The 27,637-nt window shown below is 40.6% G+C and overlaps 1 protein-coding gene across 4 annotated transcripts; it reads left to right on the forward strand.

The window, feature by feature from the left end:
- The first annotated feature begins 5,270 nt into the window (after positions 1-5,270).
- Positions 5,271-14,169, forward strand: LOC135753251 (E3 ubiquitin/ISG15 ligase TRIM25-like). 4 transcript variants are annotated; one of them, XR_010533553.2, is made up of 8 exons: positions 5,271-5,947; positions 6,140-6,235; positions 6,321-6,554; positions 6,727-6,880; positions 7,044-7,091; positions 10,903-12,831; positions 12,907-13,026; positions 13,716-14,169. XR_010533553.2 is itself a non-coding variant. In XM_065271281.2 (6 exons), the coding sequence occupies exons 1-6, from the start codon at positions 5,357-5,359 to the stop codon at positions 11,424-11,426; spliced, it is 1,647 nt and encodes a 548-aa protein (XP_065127353.1). In that variant the 5' UTR covers positions 5,271-5,356; the 3' UTR covers positions 11,427-13,190. The 4 variants fall into 4 exon arrangements, 1 of the variants encoding a protein (XP_065127353.1); XR_010533554.2 differs by having other exon boundaries at positions 10,903-12,798; XR_010533552.2 differs by having other exon boundaries at positions 10,903-13,026.
- The last annotated feature ends 13,468 nt before the right edge of the window (positions 14,170-27,637 follow it).

The following is a 27,637-nucleotide window of genomic DNA, read 5'->3' on the forward strand; positions in this document are numbered from 1 at the left end:
TTTGCCACTGGTGTACCACCGGTGGTCCAGCAGGGGCAAGCCGCTGGTGGCTTGCCACCCAAGAAACGCCGGCAGACCGACAGCTTTTTTACGTTGGTCGGTTTGCCGAAGGTGCCCCGACGGTGGTCCGACCGCGTCAAGCCGCTGACTTCGTGCCGCCCAAAAACCGCCGGCGGACCGCCAGGTCATTGTTTGCTGGGGTGTATTTGTACATTTGTACAAATCGATACACGTTCATTCAAATTCTGAATTTCACATATTCAAATCTAAAGACATTTGTTCGTGGATAGTAAAATACATTTGTAACATGCATTCAGTTCACAGATAACTGTGCATGTATTTGTTAATAATATTGAGTCTAATTTCTTTCCATATTTGAACAACTTCCCAAGTCAAAGCTGGGCGGCGCGGACAGGCGCCACCTGTCGGCGCCGGTGTGCGTACACTCATAGAAAACAATGTGTTACATTTTTTTAGAACAGCGCGGCCGGTGTGCGATCCCCTTTACTTGTTCTGAGTTAGAAACTTATTTACTGAAAGTGGTGTGAACAAAATAATAGCAGTGTCTTTTATCAAGAAAGAGGGGAAGCAAATGTTTGTTATGAAATATATTTTCAATTTAAAGAACTTTATTGGCATGATTGTGTCATTTACAATATTGCCAAAGCATTATACATAAAACAAGAAACATACAATAATACAATATTAACAAACATTAAGGTGCAATTAAGGTAAGGTGCTGGGTGATGAATGAAGTAGTACTGCAAATAAAATAAAATAGAATCAGAGGATATTTACAATATAAAGTAGACTTTGAAATATAAACATTTGAAGTATACAAATGTACATTTATGGAGGCAGATGAGAGGTAGAATAAAAGTACTGGCTGTGGCTTATTTCTGATGGTGTGTAACTGATAAATGAATTTAGCAGCAACTGATGGGTGAAATATATCTGCTGCTGAATTTCTAGGTAAAATGGACCATTCCATCATTGCTCAGAGAAACAACACAATTAGATTAAAAAGTTCATTTGAGAAGAGAAAACTTATAAAGAAATGCAGTAAAGATGTTCAGCTAAACATTCTGGTCTCTTGATTATCCCTAGACTATCAAAAGTGTCTAAAAGTGGAAGGTCATTTTCCTACTTAGCCCCTAAGCTCTGGAATGATTTACCAACCGATGTCCGAGAATCAGACACAGTCGATAATTTTAAATCTAGACTTAAAACTTTTCTCTTTAACAAAGCATTCGCATAATTTGTCTAGTAAAAGTACTTAACTCGAAATAGTTATCTGTATGGAACAAAGCACTCACGGTCATAACACAGATCAACCAAATAAATAAATAAAAATCTTATCTTAACCTATAGTCGGATTGCGATTTTGGAACTTTCGTGTTCTTGTGAATAGTATGCCATACAAACCCGTTTGCCACTGAACCTGCATTAACGACGACAGTTGGGCTTCCGGCCTTAGTCAAACGGGTTGGCACGTATGGTCGGGTTGCGATTTTGGCGGTTTCTTGTGTCTTGTGAATAGTATGCCATACAGACCCGTTTGCCACTGAACCTGCATTAACGACGACAGTGGGGCCTCCAGCCTTAGTCAAACGGGTTGGCACGTATGGTCAGGTTGCGATTTTGGGGCTTTCTTGTGTCTTGCGAATAGTATGCCATACAGACCCGTTTGCCACTGAACCTGCATTAACAACGACAGTGGGGCTTCCGGCCTTAGTCAAACGGGTTGGCACGTATGGTCAGGTTGCGATTTTGGGGCTTTCTTGTGTCTTGCGAATAGTATGCCATACAGACCCGTTTGCCACTGAACCTGCATTAACAACGACAGTGGGGCTTCCGGCCTTAGTCAAACGGGTTGGCACGTATGGTCAGGTTGCGATTTTGGCGCTTTCTTGTGTCTTGCGAATAGTATGCCATACAGACCCGTTTGCCACTGAACCTGCATTAACAACGACAGTGGGGCTTCCGGCCTTAGTCAAACGGGTTGGCACGTATGGTCAGGTTGCGATTTTGGGGCTTTCTTGTGTCTTGCGAATAGTATGCCATACAGACCCGTTTGCCACTGAACCTGCATTAACGACGACAGTGGGGCCTCCGGCCTTAGTCAAACGGGTTGGCACGTATGGTCAGGTTGCGATTTTGGGGCTTTCTTGTGTCTTGCGAATAGTATGCCATACAGACCCGTTTGCCACTGAACCTGCATTAACGACGACAGTGGGGCTTCCGGCCTTAGTCAAACGGGTTGGCACGTATGGTCAGGTTGCGATTTTGGGGCTTTCTTGTGTCTTGCGAATAGTATGCCATACAGACCCGTTTGCCACTGAACCTGCATTAACAACGACAGTGGGGCTTCCGGCCTTAGTCAAACGGGTTGGCACGTATGGTCAGGTTGCGATTTTGGGGCTTTCTTGTGTCTTGCGAATAGTATGCCATACAGACCCGTTTGCCACTGAACCTGCATTAACAACGACAGTGGGGCTTCCGGCCTTAGTCAAACGGGTTGGCACGTATGGTCAGGTTGCGATTTTGGGGCTTTCTTGTGTCTTGCGAATAGTATGCCATACAGACCCGTTTGCCACTGAACCTGCATTAACGACGACAGTGGGGCCTCCGGCCTTAGTCAAACGGGTTGGCACGTATGGTCAGGTTGCGATTTTGGGGCTTTCTTGTGTCTTGTGAATAGTATGCCATACAGACCCGTTTGCCACTGAACCTGCATTAATGACGACAGTGGGGCCTCCGGCCTTAGTCAAACGGGTTGGCACGTATGGTCAGGTTGCGATTTTGGGGCTTTCTTGTGTCTTGCGAATAGTATGCCATACAGACCCGTTTGCCACTGAACCTGCATTAACAACGACAGTGGGGCTTCCGGCCTTAGTCAAACGGGTTGGCACGTATGGTCAGGTTGCGATTTTGGGGCTTTCTTGTGTCTTGCGAATAGTATGCCATACAGACCCGTTTGCCACTGAACCTGCATTAACAACGACAGTGGGGCTTCCGGCCTTAGTCAAACGGGTTGGCACGTATGGTCAGGTTGCGATTTTGGGGCTTTCTTGTGTCTTGCGAATAGTATGCCATACAGACCCGTTTGCCACTGAACCTGCATTAACAACGACAGTGGGGCTTCCGGCCTTAGTCAAACGGGTTGGCACGTATGGTCAGGTTGCGATTTTGGGGCTTTCTTGTGTCTTGCGAATAGTATGCCATACAGACCCGTTTGCCACTGAACCTGCATTAACAACGACAGTGGGGCTTCCGGCCTTAGTCAAACGGGTTGGCACGTATGGTCAGGTTGCGATTTTGGCGCTTTCTTGTGTCTTGCGAATAGTATGCCATACAGACCCGTTTGCCACTGAACCTGCATTAACAACGACAGTGGGGCTTCCGGCCTTAGTCAGACGGGTTGACACGTATGGTCAGGTTGCGATGTTGGCGTTTTTTCGTGATCTTGTAAATAGTATGCAATATAGACCCGTTTGCCACTGAACCTGCATTAACGACGACAGTGGGGTTACAGGCCTTAGTCAAACGGGTCGACAGGTTTAATTTTCTCTTAAAAATCGGAAGGTGACCCTTAGTTACCATATATACCGTCGCAGTGGGCCCCCAATTTGCAAAATCCTCAACTGTGGATAATATAATTATGCCGCAATAGTTAGTCTGTCTGAAACTAAGCTGATTAAACCACATCACTGTTTGACACTTGCATTACATGTGAACGGCCCCTACGCTAATATGACTTTGTTTTTCTCTCCCGGTCTCGTCCCTGGGTCCCATTGACCCTGAGGACAATGGGACAAACAGACCCAGTTCCGGTAGATGTGAAAGTCGACACACCTCTGATCTACTGGTCGTCCTTCAATGTGATGCCCAGCTGATGCCTGACCAACGACCACCGGCAGGACCCGCATAATATCCGCTTAATCTCTGCTTAATCTCTGCTTAATCTCTGCTTAATCTCTGCTTAATCTCTGCTTAATCTCCGCTTAATCTCCGCTTAATCTCCGCTTAATCTCCGCTTAATCTCTGCTTAATCTCCGCTTAAGCTCCTTATCCGTTAATATGTGTGTATATACATGTATATCTCCCAAGGGTTTTATCCTCCTAGGACTTTTATTTTTATTTCCTCGGCTAAACAACCCGGGGTTTTTGTTTTTTTCTCCTAGGGGTTTTTTTACCCCGGGGAGGTAGCCTGCTTGGGCTTAACTTAGCTTCTTCTTCTCAACGTTACATTAGTAATACGCTCGCTCATAATGTCGCGTCATAGCCGCAGCAAATTTGACTGCTTATGCTATTGTGTATTATGTTGTGCTATCTGTCGTTTTTCTGTGCTTATACTGCTTCTATTAATGTAAAGCTGCTTTGAAACAATTGAGTATTGTGAAAAGCGCTATATAAATAAAATTGAATTGAATTGAAAAATTAAAATGAACTCAAATGCTTGGCCACAAAAACCCAAAACACGTGGAAGAAAAGCAATACTGTTAATACAGATTGATTGAAGAATAGTCAGGATGGCAAAGATTCAGTCTTTCATCACCTCTAGAAAGATCAAAGATGATTTAAAATGATCTGTAAGTCCTGTGACAGTCAGAATCTCATTAAACAAACAACAAACACACAACCCCAAACACACAAGCACACAAAATCTTGATTCAAGAAAAAAGTATTGAGGTTATGTAGTGACCAGCTCAATCCCCTGATCTTTACCCCATTGACCACAACAAGATTTTAAAATCTGATATGAATACATTAGAAAATAACTTCCATTAGTACTCAATGTGGACATGGACACAAAATACCATGGATTCAAATATCAATTGTCATTACTATTTTGTTACCTACAAATTAACTTTTTCTCTTTCTTCTCATATAGCACTAGAAGTAAATCTTTGTATGTTACAAACCTGTAAACAAAACAGGTTTGAAAATATTCAAGTATTTTAACTGCAAAAAATACTTATAATTTTATACTTTATACATATTTATACATTTTATACAAACCTTTATATTTTGGCCAGGAAAAATGTTTTGCTGTATGGGTTGTAAAATTTCAAATGTATTTGTGTAACAGCTCGACGACAATACTGTCAAATACAGAAAGAATTCTGCAGCTTTATATTCGAACAACAACACAGTTTTTAACAAAGGCTTTAAGAGTGAACGTCAACAATAAAATATATTTACGTTTGTAACACTGACATCTAGTGGACATTTAATGAACGAGCACTAAACTACTTCGCTTGCGTTTCTCAAACACGGAAACATTTATTGAGAAGAGAAACCGAAACTACTGAAGAGTTTTTGAAAGCGTGACTGTATTTGTGCAGTCAGTAAAATGGCAGAAGCGAATCTTTCAGTGTCTCAGGATCAGTTCATCTGTTCAATCTGTCTGGATTTACTGAAGGATCCAGTGACCATTCCCTGTGGACACAGTTACTGTATGAGCTGTATTACAAACTGCTGGAATCAAGATGATCAGAAGAGAAACTACAGCTGCCCTCAGTGCAGACAGACCTTCAATACAAGACCTGATTTATATAAAAATGTGGTGTTTGCTCAGATGGTGGAGATGCTGAAGAAGACAAAACTTCAGACTGATCGATCTGCTCTCAGTTCTGCTGGACCTGAAGATGTGGAGTGTGACGTCTGTACTGAGAGAAAATACAAAGCTATCAAGTCCTGTCTGGTGTGTCTTGAATCTTACTGTCAAACTCACTTTGAAAGACATGAAGAACTTCAGTCAGGTAGACGACACAAAGTGATTGATGTGACAGGAAGACTTCAGGAGATGATCTGCTCTCAACATGACAAACTCATCGAGGTTTACTGTCGCACTGATCAGAGATGTATTTGTTTGCTTTGTTTGGTGGATGAACATAAAAATCACGACACTGTATCAGCTGCAGCAGAGAGAACTGAGAAACAGGTATGAACAAATATATGAAATATAAATATAAAGCAGAAGTGAAGCGACTGCTTAGTGCCGCGTGGCCACATGAGGGCGCACAAGAGCAGAAGAAATGACAGCTTGACTTTAAAACAATAAATTAGTTTAGAAGATTACTCACTTAAACCTTACCTGACCAGTTGAGTTATCTGTTATGAATCTGTTGAACAGAGATTACTGGAGGACAAGCAGAGAAAACTCCATCAGAGAATCCAGGAGAAAGAGAAGAAGCTTCAGGATCTAAGAGAGGCTGTGAAGATTCACACGGTGAGTTTTGATGAATAGAGAAACATAAATACTGGAAGAAGTGTTTGAGATCGAGTTTCAGTCTGATTTTAATGTTTGTTAACAGATCTCTGCACAGACAGCAGTGGACGACACTGAGAGGATCTTTACTCAACTGATCCGATCCATTGAGAGAAGACGATCTGAGGTGATACAACTGATCAGAGATCAGGAAAAGACTGCAGTGAGTCGAGCTGAAGATCTCTTGAAGAAACTGAAGCAGGAGATTGATGATCTGAGGAGGAGAAATGATGAGATGGAGAAACTTTCACAAACAAAAGATCACATCAGTTTCCTTCAGGTAACTCAACACTGTACACTACAACATACATTACAAGAAATACATCTTGACTTTAATCTGATAGGATTGAGTTTTATTCATGTCAATAGAGTAAAGATCACTGTGTCTAAATCAACACAAATCTGATTGTTGTGTATTGTAGGTTTGATGTTTTTGTGTTGTGTTCATGTAGAGTTTTCAGTCTCTCTCTTCATCTTCTGGATCTTCAGACAACATCACTGTCTCTTCTCTTCTCTCTTTTGATGATGTGATGAAATCTGTTACTAAACTGAAAGAAAAGATGGAGGATTTCTGTAAAGAAGAGATTGAAAAGATATCTGAGAAAGGTAAAGAAACATCTCAAACTAAGACTGTGATTTACTCTCAGAAATGAGTCTTACAGTAACATCAAATATAACAGAAGAAATACAGAGCAGATTAAAATGATGATGATTTTATATGAGATTTAATCTGATGATGTCACTTTATTTTCTTTACTTTCATTTTTAGAAATGATTCCCACCGATGAACCCAAGATCAGAGAGGAGTTCCTAAAGTGTAAGACACATTTTATTAGGGGTCAAGGCAAGCCCAGAATGGGCGAAGACCCCTATTGTATCTGTTAGTTTTCTTATTATTATTCTTCTCTTTTCTTTTTCTTCCGCCATTGCGTCTATGGCAGGCAGCCCATAGCAAGCTTACATAGGAAAGTTATGAAATTTTGCACACTGATATAGGTCAGTCCAAAAAGTTTCCACAGCAAATTTGGAGTTTCTATTTTAAACCTATTTAAGTTGCACTTATGCTTTTGCTTATAACTTCTGACCTGTAAATCCTAAACATGAAATTCTTTTCATTTCGAATTATTCCTAAAACATTCTTTTGTGAACTTGTCCTAGAGCTTTTGCATGATTGCCATGAGAAGCGGTATGTAGTATCTAGAGACACTCACGGCAAAAAGTTATTAAAAGAATTTCGATAAACCAAAACGTTAGCGCGTCAACAAATTCTACGTATAGCGCAAAAACTGATTATAGGCTGTATCTTTGCCAAAATTAAGTCAACTGACACGACACTTGGTACTTGAGATGCCAGTCAGGAACTGAGGGGGGGCATGCAGAGCTTCGTCACAGGGCCACCTAGTAGTCAGACAAATGTATTACATGCCTATAACTTTGGCTGCGGTCAATGTATTTTCACAGGACTTGTTTCCTTGGAGTTTTGAATAGTTGCCAAGTCCAACAATACCAAACATGCCAGGATTTGCCTTACGGTTAGTGCTGTGCATCAAAATAGCGCTTTAAAAACAAACGCGAATATCTCCACAAACGTTATTCTGATCAACTCGAAAACGTCATAGGAAGAGCAATGCATTACCTTTTGAACAAAAACCTCTATTCAAGCTATATTAAAATTTTCATCAGAAATGGCCGAAATTTGCAAAAACTAAAAATTACCTTTAAATTTTGTGTTTATTACACATAAATGGTTATAACTTCGCTATCAAAAAAACTGGTATGCCTGCACCACTAGTTGGCCTTATAATTGAGCAAAACCTTTCATATCAAGCAAGCCCTATGGCTGTGGTCTTCACTATTTTTTTCATGAGAGCCACACTGATAGGTAAGGCTTAATAGGAGAGCCGCCTTTACCGCAAAGTATCAAATGTTATATCCAGTCATAAATAGCATGTCTGCGTATCAATCTGTCAATCTGTTGCAATGCAATAAATACAAAATCATTCTTTATCATTTTCCAGTGAAATTTGTAACTGAGACAATATGATTTTCCTTAATGACAAAAACAGGATTTTTCTTATAATATGTTTATGCAGTGCCCCCAAACCACCAGGGGGCCACCTTTCTCGTAATTTCATGCGGCGCTGCACAGAACGGTTGGCAAGTGACATTGTGCCGCGAAAGCATAACGAGCAGTCTGATCTAGACCTGTTTGAGTCGTGACTCACTCGGATCTTTAACCCAGATCTTTAAATTAACTCATGAGTCGCGAGTCTCTAGTGTCATTAACCCGGATCAGTTGAGTCCTACTACAATTCAATGTAAAACCATAAACAGCGCCACCACACACACAAACCTCTTTCAACATTATTGATGAGACTTCGCTCACACTACAGATCCACTCATAACCGGCTGATCTGCGCGAGAACTGATCCGAGATTCTCACTCACAGAGCCGGAAACATTGCAAACTCGAGAGACCTGCGGATCCGCGAATCTGCTGCTCTGACTCGAGAATCTCTCAACTCGTAACTGGCTGATCCGCGCGAACTGTCTCTCCGGCTCATAAGCAGGACACAGTTTTTCTATATTATTATGCTATTATTAGGCTTATTTTTTTTTTAAATGGTCGACCGTACACACCAAACCTAAAACATATAAGCATGTTATCTCAGAAGTGAAAGGCTTTTGTTGTGGATTTGCTTTTGAGGAGATTTCAGTCGCTCTATAGATCCACTAACCGGAATGTTTCCGGCTCTGAGAATCTCGAGTCGTGTGGATCAGCCGGTTACAAGTGGGTCTGTACTGAGTTTCCTTGGCGATTTAGCAATACTGACTCAAATGATTCAAGTGACTCACACAACCCGGATCACTTTAGTGAGTGACTCACAATAACCCGGATCCTTAAAAGGAGTCGAGTTTGTCAGGCCTAGTCTGATCTCATGGTACTTTGATGTCATATGACGATCGCTCTGGGCAAGCGCTGCATGCGATTGAACACGCTTATCGACGTGCATCTTGATCTAATAGGTATGGTTTTCTATCAAAGTTGGAGTCCGAGGCAGAAAAGACAGAAAAAGCGCATGCCTGCATGACCATATCACTGTATGATTTACTGCCATACGAGCCAAAAAATGTTCAACCAATCATAGATTTCGGTCCGAACGGATGTTTCCTTTTTTTGTCCCTCATCCGTAAGCGTAATTTGAATGCCCACCACGCAGCCTGTTCACGCAGACACCATACGTCATCGGCACATTCACGTGCGCTCACCTCCTGTCTGTAAACAGTGAGAACAGCAAACTTTTCTGCTGAATTGACAACCTGTACAGGAACCACAAAACTAAAGACATATTTTATAACAACAACAGCAAAAACTGCCTGGATCAGCAAAGATCAAAAACCCGAATGAACATCTTTACTGCTTTACCACGAGATGCAAACAGCTGCAGGAGTCAAAGGGTCTGAAAGGGTCATTGAACTGTTTATTTTGGTAAGGTAGGTACGCGATATGTTTGTATTGAGATGGATTCAGATATTCTACTTTGATGAAACATTGTGTTGCTTATGAAATTTGTGTTCGTTTACGGATTAGCGTAACAATATAGTTACTACTTCTACACAACCGAACGTGTGCTTAAAGGTGCAGTGTGTAAATTTTAGCGACATCTAGTGGTGAGTTTGTGAATTGCAACCAACGGCTCAGTCCACTGCTCACCTCTTGCTTTTGAAACGCATTGAGAAGCTACGGTAGGAAAACTACAGTGGGAAAAACTCCTAGAAGGACAAAAAACCCTTGGGAGAAATTAATATATATTTATATATATAAACACGGTAGGGATAGGAAGCGGGTAAGCGAATTAAACTGGTTCAGCCGGTGGTCGTTGGTCGCGTATCGGCTGGGCATCACGTTGAAGGACAGTCAGTAGATCAGTGGTGTGATGACCTTCACAGCAACCGGAACTGGGTCTGTTTGTCTCATTGTCCTCCGGGTCGAGGACGAGACAGGGAGAGAAAAACAGAATTCTATTAGCGTAGGGACCGTTCGCATGTAAATGCAAGTGTCATACATTATAGTGGTTTAAGTCAGCTCGGTTCCAGACAGGCTAACTATTGCGGCAATAGTATATTACCCATATGAGGTATGTGTGTGCTTTGTTCTTGACAAAATAACTACTGCGGGAAAAGTACATTTACTGGACATTTTATGTGAATGCTTTGTTAAAGAAGAATGTCTTAAGTTTAGATTTAAATTGATCGACTGTGTCTGATACTCGAACATTATTTGGTAAATCATTCCAGAGCTTAGGGGCTAAGTAGGAAAAGGATCTACCACCTTTAGACACTTTTGATATTCTAGGGATAATTAAGTTACCAGAATTTTGTGATCGTAGTTTACGTGGTGGATTGTATTCTGATAGTAATTCTTGAATTACGATGGCACTAGGCCATTTAAGGCTTTGTAGGTGATTAGTAATATTTTAAATTGTATACTTAACTGGTAGCCAGTGTAAAGACGCCAGAATTGGACTTATGTGGTCATACTTTTTAGATCGAGTAAGCAAATATTACAAATATTATAAATATTATAAACTAATGTCCATTAAAATATGATGTTTTTATCTTCCTCAGATTTCAGTTTTTTCTCTCTGGATCCAAACACAGCATGTGGAGTTATCTGTCTGTATGAGGAGAACACAGCGGCTACTCGCACTAAAACAGTTCAGCTGTATCCTGATCATCCAGACAGATTTGATGGTTGGCCTCAGGTGTTGTCTAAAGAGAGTTTATGTGGACGCTGTTACTGGGAGATTGAATGGAGTGGTGATAATGGTGTGTATATATCAGTGTCATATAAGAGCATCAGCAGGAAGAGAGGTGGTGATGACGGTAGATTTGGACGTAATGATCAGTCCTGGAGTTTGTTCTGTTGTCCCTCTGGATGTTCATTTTGGCACAATAAGATAAAGACAAATCTCCCAGTAGTCTCCAGTAAAATAGGAGTTTATGTGGATCACAGTTCAGGATCTCTGTCCATCTACAGCGTCTCTGACACAATGACCCTCATCCACAGAGTCAACACCACATTCACTAAACCTCTCTATCCTGGGTTTTCGTTAGGTTACAACTCAACAGTGAAACTGTGTCATATATAACATTATAAATGATAAATGTTCACTAGTATATACAGTATACATAAGTGTCACCTAAACCTGTAAATGGGATAATTTAACAAATCAAAAGACAAATGTCATGGAGTGACTTAAACCAGCGGAACCAAAATGGCGGAAATAGGACCCTTTTAACTGTAACACCAGGCCGGTTCTGGCCAACTCCGGGCAAACAAATTAAGCGTTATTTGGATCAGGTGTGCTTAATAAATGTGGCGATTGGTGATTGGGCATTGTAAGGAAGAGGAGGCACATAAATAGGGCTTTAGGAAATTAAAAGGGTGAAGTATATTCCAGCGAAGTGCTGTGGCCAAGACGGAAGTGTTTGGCGTGGTTGAAGAGACGTGTTGAGGCGGATATTGCAGACTGGGCAGAAGTTTGGGGCTGAAGAACCATGGAGTTAAGTGTTGAAACATTCCCTTTGAAGTATTTGTGTTGACATGTGCTATTTACCTTGAAGAGCTTGTGTACATTGAGAAAGCACCGGAAACGCCTTGAGAAGAGGAAGGAACGGAGAAATCGTTGCACTATCGACCTTGGATACACCAGCCATCTGGAAGAGAGGGGGAAGTATTCAGTGTCAACAAACCTGTGAGTTATGTTGGAATTGTTGCCTTGCCAATGACATCGTTGCTAATATTGTATCCCAGTGTGTGTCCTGTGTGTTCGATCAGTGTGTGAGCGGCCCCACCCGTGATAAGGATCGGTGGGTGAGCCGGGACTGACCGAGAAGAAAAAGGAGTGGGTTTTGAAGGTCGTGGTCCCCACATTCTCATATCGTCGTCCTCTTCACCAGCCCTTCGACTATTCAGGACGATAGTCCCGGCCCAACGTTGTGAGTCTGACCTTAATGCACCGTGAGTGTGTGGAGTGCGGTGGGTGAGTCTTTTGATGTGTGTACACCTGAGAGTTTGTAGTGTTGTGCTGTTTCAGTGTTGTCAGACATCACTTTCCTAGGCTGAAGAAGGAGCCCTGTCATAGGAGAGTGGAGTGGCGACATTGGACGGCTGTCCCCTATATATATTCACTCAACTGCGACTCCTTAACCCCTCTTTCCCCCCACCTGGTGGTGGTGTGGCAACTGCATGAAGTAAGAATTTGCTGTGAATATTGTGTGGAGCATCGAGAGAGGGAAAAACTTGAATTGGCTGCTGCGTGGAAAAAGCATGCGTGCTGTCTCTGTGTAAATTATACATCTGTTGAGAGTTTTCAGATGCCTGCCCCTGTCTAGATCTCTTGTCCCGCTGTTTGGAAGAGAGGAGAGGGAAGCGATTGGCCCACTCGAGCAGTACATCATATGGTGTGGCACTTGACCTCAACCTACCCACCTTTGTGATACCACCTGTGGGCGTGCTAGGTACCTCCACCGGTCCTTCGTCGAAACAAAGAGGTGTTGTATCCCTTCCTAGATGTGCATTGAAGTAATATACTGTTAAAGGGAATTTGTGTGTTTGTCTGCTGCCAGTCTGCAGGTCTGAGCCAAGGGCTCTGTATCGTCGTGGGACTCTTCTACTACGTGTGGGAAGTCAACGTGCTCCATAGAAGTCTGTCCTAGTGAGGAACGCCAGAAGTTTGCTGTGTGCATGTACGTCCTCTCCAGCCACTCGAGCCTTGAAGCGCTAATGCAGTGGTTCTCAACTCCAGTCCTCGGGACCCACTGCTCTGCACATTTTGGATGTCTCTCATATCTGACACACTCAGTTCAGTTCAGGGAATCTATCCTAACGAGCTGATGATCTGAATCAGGTGTGTTAAATAAGGGAGACATCCAAAATGTGCAGAGCAGTGGGTCCCAAGGACTGGAGTTGAGAACCACTGCGCTAAAGCCTGACATCCGCCTATCAATGGGTCTGTGAGTTGCATCCAGTCCAGCTAAAAGCATAGCATGCTCCCCTGTCTAATCACCTATACGCCCAAAGCCAAGAGCCCGGTGTACCCCCCAATATACTCACCTGTACTCCCAAAGCCAAGAGCCCAGTGTACCCCCTCGTATACTCACCTGTACCCCTAAAGCCAAGAGCCCGGTGTACCCCCCAATATACTCACCTGTACGCCCAAAGCCAAGAGCCCCGTGTACGTCCCTGTATACTTGCCTGTACCTACCTGTATATCTTCTGGACGCCTCCAGCTCCAAGCCTAGGACCACACCTGTATACCTTCTAGACGTTCGTGCTGCAAGCCCAGAGTACTACCTTGCACGCCTTAGGTCGTCAGTTAAGGTACTTGCCTACTTACCCACCACTGTACTTACCTGCATCTGCTCTTACGTCCAAGGAGGGAGGTTGGAGTGTCCATCTATAGTACATCTGGAAGAAACAAGGGGCGAAAGCTGAGAATACTCACTTGCAATTCACGTGTGGAAAAAGAGAGGAAGTTGGGAAGATCTACCTGCATATCCCCGTGAGAGAGTCAGAAGCGACTCGGATTCGAAGTTCTCCAGTCCCAGAGAGCTTGGCCATTTTTAAAGTATCCCTTTCCCCTTCCCCATACCCTTTTTAATAAATAAATATTGTTTTAACTTGCATGTTCTCGTCCGTCTGGTCATTGGGGTGTTTTTGGGACCTCCTTGGGGTGGAAACTGAGGGAGGAGCGAGACTCACGATAGTGGTGGTCCGCTCCGACCTGTGACACAAATGATAATTTATGGTCTATATGTAATATTTCATTCTTATAGCTTTGATATTTTTCTGTCTAACTTTAAAATGCATTGAAATGCAACATCTTAGACGCATTGGATTTATGTTTTGATTTATTTAATGTTTTTAATGTCTGTATATCTGATAAATAGGCTTACAATCACTGACAAATACTGTAATATTATAACACAGTTCTTCGTAAGTTTTGTTTCAGTTATAACTTCAACTTTATGATGAAATATTGGACTGTAAATCTTTGTCTTTATATATCTGTTCATTTGTATGAAGTAAATCTCTGGATTTGACTGTTTGATGTCTAACTTTCATCTAAATCAACTTCATGGGAATGAGGATGAGAAAATGATGACAGAATTTATATTTTTGGGTGAACTATGCCTTTAATGTAAAAACGTGTCGTGGAATTTTAGCCGCATCAAATAATACTCACTAAGAGTCAAAGTCAAGGATCACACAGACACACTGTCGACAGAATTTTCTTTGTCTGAATTTTATATATTCTGCAGAATAGGCTCTCACCCCCATGGTGCAAGAAGTTTAAAAACCTAAGAGCCCCGATCACAAGGTTGAAGACACATTTATAGTAAGATGCTGAAACACGTACAATCATCCGTTTCTACGTCATTTAGAAGATAGCCTTCAGTTGTGAGTGATTAAGAGCAAAAACCGTTAAACATAATCATAAAGGACAGTACATGCTGGTACATGATGTTTAAGTCCTTCCTTGGACATTGTACTTGCTGAAAAGACAGAAAGAGCATAATTCTGTACGTTAGCAGAAAAACATGATTCTCATGTGAAACACACTCAATGAACTTTGTAATTAAAAAATGAAAAATAGGATGAAAAATAAAGCACAATAATAGGAAAAGAAAGCATAATAAAAATCCTCCACTACACTCCTCCCTTTTTATTCATAACTTCATTTACTGTCATCGTTACGTAGCTCTGGTTATTACCCTTAACCATAGTGTACATATAGTTCTGTGCAGTTGCAAAAGTAAAAATGCACACACACATAGTATGATCATGAATCTCATTTTTGAAAGAAGAAAAATAGTTAGTTTTCTTGAAGAAATTGAGCACAGTTAGAGTTGGGGTCGTGAGCCCTTGATGATTCCGGATTGAGCACAGTTAGAGTTGGGGTCGTGAGCCCTGAGCACAGTTAGAGTTGGGGTCGTGAGCCCTGAGCACAGTTAGAGTTGGGGTCGTGAGCCCTTGTTGATTAATTTCCTTTGTAGGTTCGGGTTTGGTAGGACCACACGGTGCAGTCGTGCCAAGCTATCCTGCTTTCTTGTTTGAATGAAATTATCTTAGTGTCTAAATTAATGTGGGGTCTCAAAGCTGGTGTTGTAATTACAGTTATTAAGCTGCAAGCGTTGTGTCGATTACCCACATTAAAGATGTCGTGTGCATGTGTCCAAACCAAACCCAGAATACTGGAGTCGTCCTCCAATACTTTGTGAGCTGTTGCAGTTCTCTCGTGTCGTTCTTCGTATAAACTTGCAGTATACAGGTATCTGTGGTTCCCACCAATACGAAAAAGTGGTCCGTAGCAGTCGACTAGCCGTCCTCCCTTTGGTTTACACCTTGCAGTCCAGGACCAACCCTCCGGCAATGGGCAACGTGCACCCAGGTGGCACGCTCCGCGACCTTCACAGCGGTGTGAGTCGTCAGCAGAACCTGAAATGGCCCCTCCCACCGTCTGGCTTTCCAGGATTTCCTCCTGAGGTTCTTTACCACCACGTAATCCCCTGGTTTGATGTTGTGTAATGGTTCTTCTACTGGACGGGGTAGGGCTGATTTAACCTGCTTTGGAGATATTTTGAAATACAGAGGACATAGAAATACAATATTGCAACATGTCATTTTCATTTTGAAGAGTATCGCATGTCACCGTGGTCCCCATGTGTCAACCTAGCAAAATGGGAATAAAAATGTTTAGGTAAGCAAGGTTTTTGATTTGGACCCATCCAAATCCCTTCAGGAGTTTTGGTTGCTCCACACGATTTCCATAGAGCTATTTCTGTTGGAAGAGAAAATGTTTGCATGCTTATTAGTAACTCCTGTGGTGTTTCGGCTTCCTTTTCCTGGGAAATCTGTGTAAGAGAAAGTTTTTGTTAGCAGTCATGAGAGATGCTTCCGCATCCGTGCGTGCATTTCCTCTGGAGATCACGTCCTGTTCCTTGGTGTGTGCTTTGCATTTGCACACAGCTATTTGAGAAAGGAGTAAAATTTGTTATAGGAGAGAAACTGTCAGTAAAATCAGCAGTCAATGTAAATGGTTATAGATTGATTAGTAGCAATTTTACAAGCTTGTGTTAGTGCATGCAATTAAGCCACCTGTGCAGATTTGTGAGGTGGTAAGCATCCGGATTTCACTACTTCAAAGTCAGACACAACTGCCCACCCCATCCTATTTATGCCTCTGTCATCTCTGGAAGAGGACCCATCCACATAATATGTCAGGGTGCAATTAGGTATGGGTGTGTCAGTAAGGTCCGGTCTTGGTGTACATACTTCCCGTAGGGCAGACAAACAGCAATGTGGTGTACCTTCATCAGGTGTAGGTAACAATGTCGCCGGGTTAAGAACTGTACATCTTTCAACTGTGACATTAGACATTTGTAACAATGCACAGGAATAACGCAGCCACCTTGCTGCAGACAAGTGAGATATGCGCTGTTCGAGCAGTATGTGAGACCAACAGTCGTAGCTGTGCATACCCCACAAACTCACTGCTCGCTTGCACAGCTTTCTCTGCAGCTGCCACTGCCCTGAGACATCCTGGTAGGCCCCTGGCCACCGCATCAAGGCGTCCTGAAAAATACGCAACTGGTCTCAACTTGTCACCATGCTCTTGTAACAAAACAGAGGTCATACAGCCATTTCTTTCATCCACAGTTTGAACAAAAGGCTTTTTCGGGTCTGGCAAACCTAAAGTGGGTGCCTGCTGTAATGTCTGTTTTAGTTCCACAAATGCCTTTTCAGCCTTCTCTGTCCATTCTACCTTCTCTGATGGTGCCAAAGGTTTCTCATAAATCATATCATGCAATGGTTGTTGCATCTCAGAATAGTTAGCAATAAAAGTCCTGCAATAAGATGTCATACCCAAGAATGACATCACCTGTTTCTTTGTAATGGGTTTTGGTATGTTAGCTATTGCCTCTATTCTCTTTGGATAGAGAGACTTACCCATAGGTGTAATTTCATGTCCTAGAAAGGTTACTTTCTGGACAGAGCACTGTACCTTTTTGGGGTTGGCCTTGTGGCCCTCCTCAGCTAGATGAGTGAGCAGCCGTATGGTGTTGGCTGTGCACGACTGCTGAGTCGGTGCTGGCACCAAGAGGTCATCCACGTACTGCAATAAAGCAACATCATCATCCAACACAAGTTTCTTTAATGAACAATGCAATGCAGGGTTTGTAAATAGTGCGGCTCTCGCTGTACCCCTTAAATGTAAAATCAAACCAAAACTGGCTATTAGAATGGACAGGAACTCTGGAAAATGCACTTGAAATATCCACTACACTGAAAACCACTGGCCATCAGCTGGTATCTGTCAGAGAATTGTGTAAGGGTTTGGCACGTGAGGTGCTCTTGCTTGTACCACAGCATTTCCTGCTTGGAGATCTTGAACAAACCTCCACTCTGTGGGCTGACCTGCATCCCTGACCTTTTGTACAGGAAAAATGGGTGTTCTCACAGGTGAGTGTGGGCAGGGAATAATTATCCCAATAATGCCTAAAATACTGGCCTTATCCCCTCAAGCGCCTCCCTTTTCAGAGGATATTGGGGTTTACATGGTCTATAATCACTCTTTGGGGTGATAGTTACTGGTTCACACCCTTTAATCAAGCCCACATCATACTTGTCTTTAGCCCACAGGTAATCAGGTACATTGTCAAGAACTTTTTGCGGTAAATCAATACTAGCACACGTCATGTGTACTGACAAACTGTTTTGTGAGTTGAAATCTGCAGAAACAGCTTTCTGTATTACAACTCTCTCTCTCTCAGCCATGAAAAAGCAGCATAATCTCTTCTGTGTGCTGATAACTGCTCTGAGAACTGTATGCTATCTGCCAATGGTTCCCAATCAACAGCCTCGCTGCAGGCCTTTGCAAATTCACCTGCATTTCTAACGGCTGACTAGTATTTTTTGCAATGGAGATGTGGGGTACTGAATTGTCAAAATCAAAAATTTGTTCCTGCTTTCCTGTCAACTGAACGAGTGCCACACACCATGAGTCATTCCAGCATATATGGGTTAAAGTCAAAACCCTCTGTAAAACCATCTCTCTTGCCACTCTCTTTCTGTTATGTCAACAACATGAGCTTGTGCAATGCATGTTTTCAGCTGGAATGACCTCGCTGGCTTGTGGCAATCTTATCTTCCCTTCAGCATGCAACTCTTCATTCAGAAAGGCCCATTCATACACATATACAGACAGAGACATACATATAGATGACATTCTGGGATCCCAACAAGAAATATTCAGGCCTTGGTTGTTACATAAGATGCTAGCATTAATTTTACACATCAAATCCCTCCCCATGAGGTTTACCGGACACTCGTCAGATAAGAGGAACATATGCATAAACTCGTTACCGTCATGCATACAACAGAGTGGAGCAGTAAATTCTTCCCTCACTATATGCCCCGATGCACTCATAGATGAGTTAAACTGCCCACTCAAGGTGACAAATGGGAATTCATCTTTGCGTATGACAGAGTTAGTTGCATCCAGAGTCTACCATAAACAACAATACCTGTCCCTCAACCATTATTTCTTCGAGAGGCAGTTTAAAGTATGCCTCTCGATTAAACATCAAGCAAAGCAAGTTCTTCATTGCATAGAGCGTTTCTTTCCCTTTCACACACATCAGAAAAAACAGAATCAGCAAGCAGATAATATGGCATTTGAACCGCAGAAAAAAACAAGATTGGACTTACCCCCTTCCGTCCGATTCTCTCTTTCCCCCTCCTGGCTTCAGTCCCCTTTTTCTTTACACCCCGCAAAGTTTCCCGCGTCCGCCTGGGATTCTGGTTGCTCTGGAGAATTTAGGAAATGAAAACATTGGTTTTTCAAGTGTTCTTTCTGTCCGCAATACCAGCAAATCTTCTCTCTCTGATTTTCTTGCCACTGCTTTCGCTCTTTTTCTCTCTTTCTCTTTGTTGCCAGTTCTCCTGGAAACGTTGTCCTTGTGAAGGGAAACTGTGCTGATTATGTCGTTGCTGGCCCCATTCGCTTATCTTGACAAAAGCTGAAGATAGTTGTTGATTTGCCTTTCTCTGCTGCTTTCGTTTTTCTTCATGCAGGCGTTCAGCATGTAGAGAATGTGTAATGACCTCACTCAGCTTTCCTGATTCCCATCCGATGCAGGTTTGCTTCACCTTTGTTGAAATTACAGGTTGAAGTTCCCCGAGGAACATTTGCTTTAGGTAGGATTCCCAGGATGTTACCTCTCCTGTGTTGATGTTTTTATCTGGACTTCCTCCTCTTCCTCTTCCAAGATGCTGTCGAGGAGGATTGGTGGGTTTAGCCCAGGTGATAGTTCTTGTGCTGGCGGTGGCGGGGGTGCAGTTGGTATTTTTGGTAATGCTTCTTGTGCGGGTGGTTGTGGGAGTCTTCTTGGAGGGGGTTGGAGATCACCGTCTAGAAGAGGTACCTTTGTATAAGAGAAATGTACCCCAGGTGGGGTACGTGCAGGTGCATAGGGAGGAGGAAAAGACAGAGAATTAGTTTCATCTTTTAAACAATCTGATGCAGGCAAACATTGTGCTTTGTTTTCTTTTTCCTGCTTCCTTTGATTTTGTAAGGCCACTTCTAACCATTCTTTTATATTCAGCTCTGACTTAGTCTGAATCAGCTCGTCCTTGGTTCTTATCTTACTCTGTGCTCTCATTTCTCTGCCATCCGCAATGATCTTTTCCCTTAATAAAGTGAGTGCTTTTACACTCAGTGTTCCTTTAGGAGGAAAATCATACCTTTTCTCCCAGATTTTACGCTTTCCAACGCCCCCGTGCCCTTTGATTTGATCACTCGAGCATACACGCCATTTTCCAGATCCATTGACTTTGTACTCCCTTTCGAATTACCCTGACCCATGGTCACGAACGAAATAACGCTTACCGTATTATCTATTCAGATGCCACCACAACGGTTCTTTTCCAGATTCCGTCAGCCTTGACTTCAGAACTGGTTGAGACTCTCCCTTCCCTTAGGCCTGGGGTACGGAGCCCGAGACCTCTTGTCTCAGGGGTGATCAGTCAGTCTCTCCCAAACCTGGAGTCTACAGCTGTGGAATCCGCATCCTCGTCGCCATTATTGTCGTGGAATTTTAGCCGCATCAAATAATACTCACTAAGAGTCAAAGTCAAGGATCACACAGACACACTGTCGACAGAATTTTCTTTGTCTGAATTTTATATATTCTGCAGAATAGGCTCTCACCCCCATGGTGCAAGAAGTTTAAAAACCTAAGAGCCCCGATCACAAGGTTGAAGACACATTTATAGTAAGATGCTGAAACACGTACAATCATCCGTTTCTACGTCATTTAGAAGATAGCCTTCAGTTGTGAGTGATTAAGAGCAAAAACCGTTAAACATAATCATAAAGGACAGTACATGCTGGTACATGATGTTTAAGTCCTTCCTTGGACATTGTACTTGCTGAAAAGACAGAAAGAGCATAATTCTGTACGTTAGCAGAAAAACATGATTCTCATGTGAAACACACTCAATGAACTTTGTAATTAAAAAATGAAAAATAGGATGAAAAATAAAGCACAATAATAGGAAAAGAAAGCATAATAAAAATCCTCCACTACAAACGTTTCTTCAGATGATAAAAATGCTTCTTTAAATAACCTTTGTATGGAAGAAAAATAATGACAAAAGTTTTTTAATTAAAATAGCCTGTTGAATTGTACTACCTGAAAAAAAATGCATTGTATTAACCGTACTTGAATTTTAATGCATTGTATTTTTATGTTTTTGAATTAAAACAGCCTGTTGAATTGTACTACCTGAAAAAAAATGCATTGTATTAACCGTGCTTGAATTTTAATGCATTGTATTTTTAGGTTTTGCATTTTTAAGGGCTGAAATTCAACATGCGTGTATATTTTCTGTATTAAAAATTCAATAGTCCACATTCACCTTTTAGATTTCACTTTAAAATATTCGGTCTGTTTAAAAATACAACGTAAAATATTCAGCAGGCAAGTTTCAGTCCATTTAAATTCGCGTCCAAAAATTCAAGTCCAAAAATTCAGTCGTACAGATTTCAACATTTAACATCCGGGAACTGCAGGAAAAGCAGTAGAGTACCGAGTATAATCTCATCTGCTGTTAATCGATCTGGCCAGCAGGTGGTGCACGTGTTCGCCAAACTTTGTACATGTAAGATGATTTATCCACTGCAGTGATGAATGTTGGCTTTTATGTTCAGTTTTAGTAGAACAACTGTAATACACTCATACAGAGAGTGTATTGTTTGGTTATGTTATTGACAGGATACTAAACGGTTTTTAAATGCCATATAAATTAAATAGGGCCTTTCTGCCTGCTATTGGCTTCGTTTCTCAAAAGCTAAGTTGATTGTAGATTTTATTGGTTGCAATCTACCATCTCTTATGCCTACGAGAAACGGACACGTTTTTGTAATTCTTCACCTCAGTTTATAAACCATACTCGGATTATTGAACTGTTCAAGTTACAAATCGTGCGCGCGGATTAATAAACCATACGCACAATTAAACAATCAGTGCTCTCAGATTTTCAATCCATATCCACAAATTCATAAACAATAAATAAACAGTGCACACGCTTTCGCAATGGTTTTGCAAACTGAGTCCACTACCGCAGAGGTCCCCAACCACCGGGTCGTGGACAAGTTGCCACCGGTCGCAAGAACATCCTGAAAAAATGTGTATAATAGCTACGTTATAGTTTAATCAGGTGTTTTGTCCTTTACGAGCCGACTTCAAATAACATATCAATCCACTTCTATACAGGGCCGTGCTCACTCTTTTTCTTTGTCTCTCTCTCTCTCTCTCTCTCTCTCTCTCTCTCTCTCTCTCTCTCTCTCTCTCTCTCTCTCTCTCTCTACCAGCGCATCGGCGATCACATTGCTGTCATTAAGGCCGTAGCCAGGATTTTTCAAATACCGAGGACAACCCCTACATTTTTTTTTTATTATTTATATTTTTTCCATATTACAGAATAATAATAAACACGTCCAAACTACAATAGCACAAATGTAACTGTGTCTGTGAGAATTTTTGTTGGTGACTAAAAGCATCCAAAAAAATCAATGGTTACATTTCATCAACTGAAGTCACCCTTTCAGTGGCGGATGCAGAACGTGACATATGGGTGGGCATGGATTAAGTCCGGGTGGACCTGAATCTATGGGTGTCACTTTTGAATAAGAAACTATAACAAGTCTATAAAATTCGTCAAAACTTCAGGAATCACAAGCGTATTGGTGAGAACACCCGAACTGCACGTCACATTTTTGACATTATTGATATACTTTAAATTGTAATGCAACATGACATTAATTAAGCCTTTTTGGTTAAAAAAATTATTGGGCTGTCATATAGCCTACAAAAAAGAACCTGCACACAGTGACAAGAAATATAAATGAACACAAAAAACCTAATACTTTTTAAAATAGCCTATTAAAACTGTTTAAATAAATTAAGCTACTAAATGCTTAAAATGAAGCTTCACTCTGAGCGAACACATACCTTGACGAAGGCTATTTGCCGATACGTTGGTTATAATAAATAATTTTTGCAAGTGAGTGTGCAGTCACTATTTTGTGTTATAAAATAAAGCTTCTAACATCATATTCTCTTCATACAAATCACTAAAAATATATTTTCGTTCTCACATATTTAAGTTAACTTACTAAATAAAGAAAGAAAAAGGGAATTGCTAGAATAATGTTTGACTCTGAGGTTAAACGAAATGACAAATAAATAAACATTTAATATACTTTTTGATGACCATAAGAAGCGGGTACTCGTAAAGAGCGGAGACGAGGAGCGCGCATTTCAGACGTGAACATGAAAGGAATAATGGATTTAGTTATGCTTTCACTTCATTTCCTGACAGTTTCACTTGTTAGTGGGGATAGTAATAACTAACAAGATGACACCGAATTACATACAATATAATTACCTAACTTAATCTGAGAGAATGCAAACCCATTACAATATTTTTTCCTCCGACGGGCAGGGCGCAGATACATCTTTGTAGCCCGACAGGAATTCGCCATAGCCCCGGGACAGTTAGACATGGATACAACTTCATATGGTGTATTTTACCTATTGCATGTTATGTTAAAAACAGTAAAATTATAAGTAAGCCTGATAACTATTTAAAATAAAGAAGTTGAATGTTGCGTTATATGGTTCTAATGAAAAAAATATTCCCGAGCAGCTTTCAGCCATGATCACTTTGAGAAATAAGTGGAAAACGTATTTTGAATAACAATACGTTATAAATATGTGCTGCGCGCTTTCCTCTCAATAACATAAACACACAACAAATATGACAGCGGGGTAAAAAATAGAAAGGAAACATCTGATCACAGTGATGTTGTTTGATAGCCTACCAGCTCTCTAACTCAGCACTAAGTCACGCCATGTTTATTGCTACACTTTATACAATATAGTCTATTGCTTTTAGCAACAAATAGCCTATCATAACAACCTATAAGCCTACTGTGTAATTGAGACATTCATTTAAGAAATGCATTAAAAGCAGAAAGAATAGGCTGCGGAAATATAGTGGGTTCACTATAATCCACACCACAGACGTTCTTGGTTTGCTTCTTATTTATTAAATCGAGGCAATTGTTTGATTAAACATTGATTAATATTAAGATACAATTTATACAAAACGAAATTCACTTTAAAGAAAGTCTTTCTACAAAACAAACCTATGCAGGGCTCGCAAAATCGCTACCCCGACGTCCCGAGTATTATTTTTTTTTCATTTCTGATTGGGCGGGCCAGCTGTCAAGCTCCGCGCCTGCCTGCAATTAGTTTCATTTGCGATATCAAATGAATGTCTTCATTTTATTCATAAAGTCATACCTTTGCAATTCTTTGATCGATTGTGTTTAGAAGTACTGTATGCTTGAACTCTAATGACAGCAATGTGATCGCCGATGCGCTGGTAGAGAGAGAGAGAGAGAGAGAGAGAGAGAGAGAGAGAGAGAGAGAGAGAGAGAGAGAGAGAGAGAAAAAGAGAGAGCGCGGCCCTGTATAGAAGTGGATTGATATGTTATTTGAAGTCGGCTCGTAAAGGACAAAACACCTGATTAAACTATAACGTAGCTATTATACACATTTTTTCAGGTTGTTCTTGCGACCGGTGGCAACTTCTCCACGACCCGGTGGTTGGGGACCTCTGCGGTAGTGGACTCAGTTTGCAAAACCATTGCGAAAGCTTGTGCACTGTTTATTTATTGTTTATGAATTTGTGGATATGGATTGAAAATCTGAGAGCACTGATTGTTTAATTGTGCGTATGGTTTATTAATCCGCGCGCACAATTTGTAACTTGAACAGTTCAATAATCCGAGTATGGTTTATAAACTGAGGTGACGAATTACAAAAACGTGTCCGTTTCTCGTAGGCATAAGAAGATGGTAGATTGCCACCAATAAAATCTACAATCAACTTAGCTTTTGAGAAACGAAGCCAATAGCAGGCAGAAAGGCCCTATTTAATTTATATGGCATTTAAAAACCGTTTAGTATCCTGTCAATAACATAACCAAACAATACACTCTCTGTATGAGTGTATTACAGTTGTTTTACTAAAACTGAACATAAAAGCCAACATTCATCACTGCTGCAGTGGATAAATCATCTTACATGTACAAAGTCTTGGCGAACACGTGCACCACCTGCTGGCCAGATCGATTAACAGCAGATGAGATTATACTCGGTACTCTACTGCTTTTCCTGCAGTTCCCGGATGTTAAATGTTGAAATCTGTACGACTGAATTTTTGGACTTGAATTTTTGGACGCGAATTTAAATGGACTGAAACTTGCCTGCTGAATATTTTACGTTGTATTTTTAAACAGACCGAATATTTTAAAGTGAAATCTAAAAGGTGAATGTGGACTATTGAATTTTTAATACAGAAAATATACACGCATGTTGAATTTCAGCCCTTAAAAATGCAAAACCTAAAAATACAATGCATTAAAATTCAAGCACGGTTAATACAATGCATTTTTTTTCAGGTAGTACAATTCAACAGGCTGTTTTAATTCAAAAACATAAAAATACAATGCATTTAAATTCAAGTACGGTTAATACAATGCATTTTTTTTCAGGTAGTACAATTCAACAGGCTATTTTAATTCAAAAACTTTTGTCATTATTTTTCTTCCATACCTTTGACTGAATGATTCTTTGAGAAACCAAAAGTTTCTTCTATGGCATCACTGTGAAAAACCTTTTTATTCACTTTTAGTGAATGTTTTGTATACAGAAAGGGTCGATGAGAAAGTTGACAGAATTGGATTCCCTTTAAGTAAAAGCAAACTTAGGAAAGTACAGAAGAGAAATATGAACAGATCTTGAAGAGAGGTTTTATTCTTGGAATTACTCTGCAAAACGTTTTTTATTTAGAGTGATAAATAACACTGAAAAAATTATGCATTCAATTTACTAAATTTTTTAAGGTAAGTGGTTGCAATCAATTTATTTCAGCTACATTTAAACAAAAGTTATTTATTTTATTAACTTATTGTTAACTATAGGCCTAATTATGAGCCCACCCCAATTAACCCGACAATGTTTTAATACTGCGCCGTGACATTCTCAACTACAATTCAGAGTAGTTTGACCTATAGAAATCTATTCAGAATGATCTTAAAGCAATACTATGTATTTTTTTACCTTTAAATAATGTCTCTAAAATTATTTCAGTGATAGAACAACTTTTAACTGGATAAATTGTACTGTTGCTGCAACCTGAGCAGCCTCCTAGCTGCTACAAGCACACTTTAAAAGTGGCGGTGGAGGGTAGGAAACACAGCCCGCCCCTCCCCCTGCCTGCAGAAGAGTGTCTGATACCAGGCACTGTTGCGCTTTTCAACCACATGGGGGAGCTGTAAGTCATTTTTACATGGAAACTACATAGTGTTGCTTTAATGAACTAATGCAACAAGGACGAAGCATAAACTGCGCTGTTTGTTTATTCAGAATAGAAACATAATAAAAAACATGCAACAATGATGCACACAGAAAATGAACAAGAATAAACTGTGGAGAAGGCCTACAGGAGAAGGCCTACTACTCCAAAATAATTTAACAAGGTTTAAGAAAATATTTTAAACACAGAATTATTTAAAAATGTTGGCCTATTCCGATGCAAAAAGTGGTGCCGAAACTATAGCTTAAGGAAACGATTTTCTAGTTTGTCATCTTTTCAAAAAATATTTAAAATATAGCAAAAATGTTTCGCGGTGTTTAACGCATGTTAATGTTACGGAACACGTGCTTTATTGAATGAAAGAAAAAATGATCAAATTAAATGATTAAAATGACGTGAAAGGAACTAAAACCCTCGATGTACAATAAGGGAAATGCGACATTTAAGAGTGATGGATGATCCATATGGAATATATTCCGACAGTTAAGATACGATCTTTGAATTTTAAAGTCGAAAATATCTCCTTTTTACACCGCCGTGCAGGAGGCAGGGCAAACTGAAACAAAACTTTAAAGACACAAATATTACGTGTAAAACTAGGCTATATTTAAATGAAACCCGTGAATTGAAAGGTCTACAAATAATCACCTTAACTCGAGTGATGTCAATAAAGTTTCCATGGTAGAATTTAGAAATATTAACAACTTAAGCAAACGACAACAAATTTGTTTTCTTACCACTCGCCATTGTAGCAGTCAGAGAATTTAGCCTTTGATCATTTAATATTTATATGCTAATTAATTAAATAATGGGCGTTTACAAGGCGGAGTTCTAAGAGCATTCAGCTGCGCACAATTTTAAGATCACTTGTGATTTATAAACCGCACATCTGGAAAAGAGGCGTAAGCACGGTTTTTTTTGTGCGTATGCTCCTTTTCTCTGAATCACACGTACAATCATTTCAGAAATGGTCTTAGATGAAATGTAGAATAGTTCCTAAGTCGCACTTTTATAAATGAGGCCCCAGGTGTGCAGTTATCGAAACATCAAGCCTTGGATCATTTCTCAACCAATCAGAATAAAGCATTCACAGCCCCATGGTATAATTAAAAATAAAACATCAAAATTATGCATGTTATACAGTTTTTGTGTAAGAAGTAAAATCAGTTAACTGTACTCGTTGACTTCTAATGCTGTGTTTTTATCTAGAGATGATCTGTGAGAGCTGTCACTACAATATGAGATTCTACTTTTTCTTATTTACTTGTATTATTCAGATTACATAAATACATACATGTGATTTTTTTCCCTTTTTAATAAATTTGCAAAGATTTCAAACAAACAA

Source organism: Paramisgurnus dabryanus, chromosome 6 (assembly GCF_030506205.2).
Source record: "Paramisgurnus dabryanus chromosome 6, PD_genome_1.1, whole genome shotgun sequence".
In the NCBI taxonomy this organism is placed as follows: domain Eukaryota; kingdom Metazoa; phylum Chordata; class Actinopteri; order Cypriniformes; family Cobitidae; genus Paramisgurnus; species Paramisgurnus dabryanus.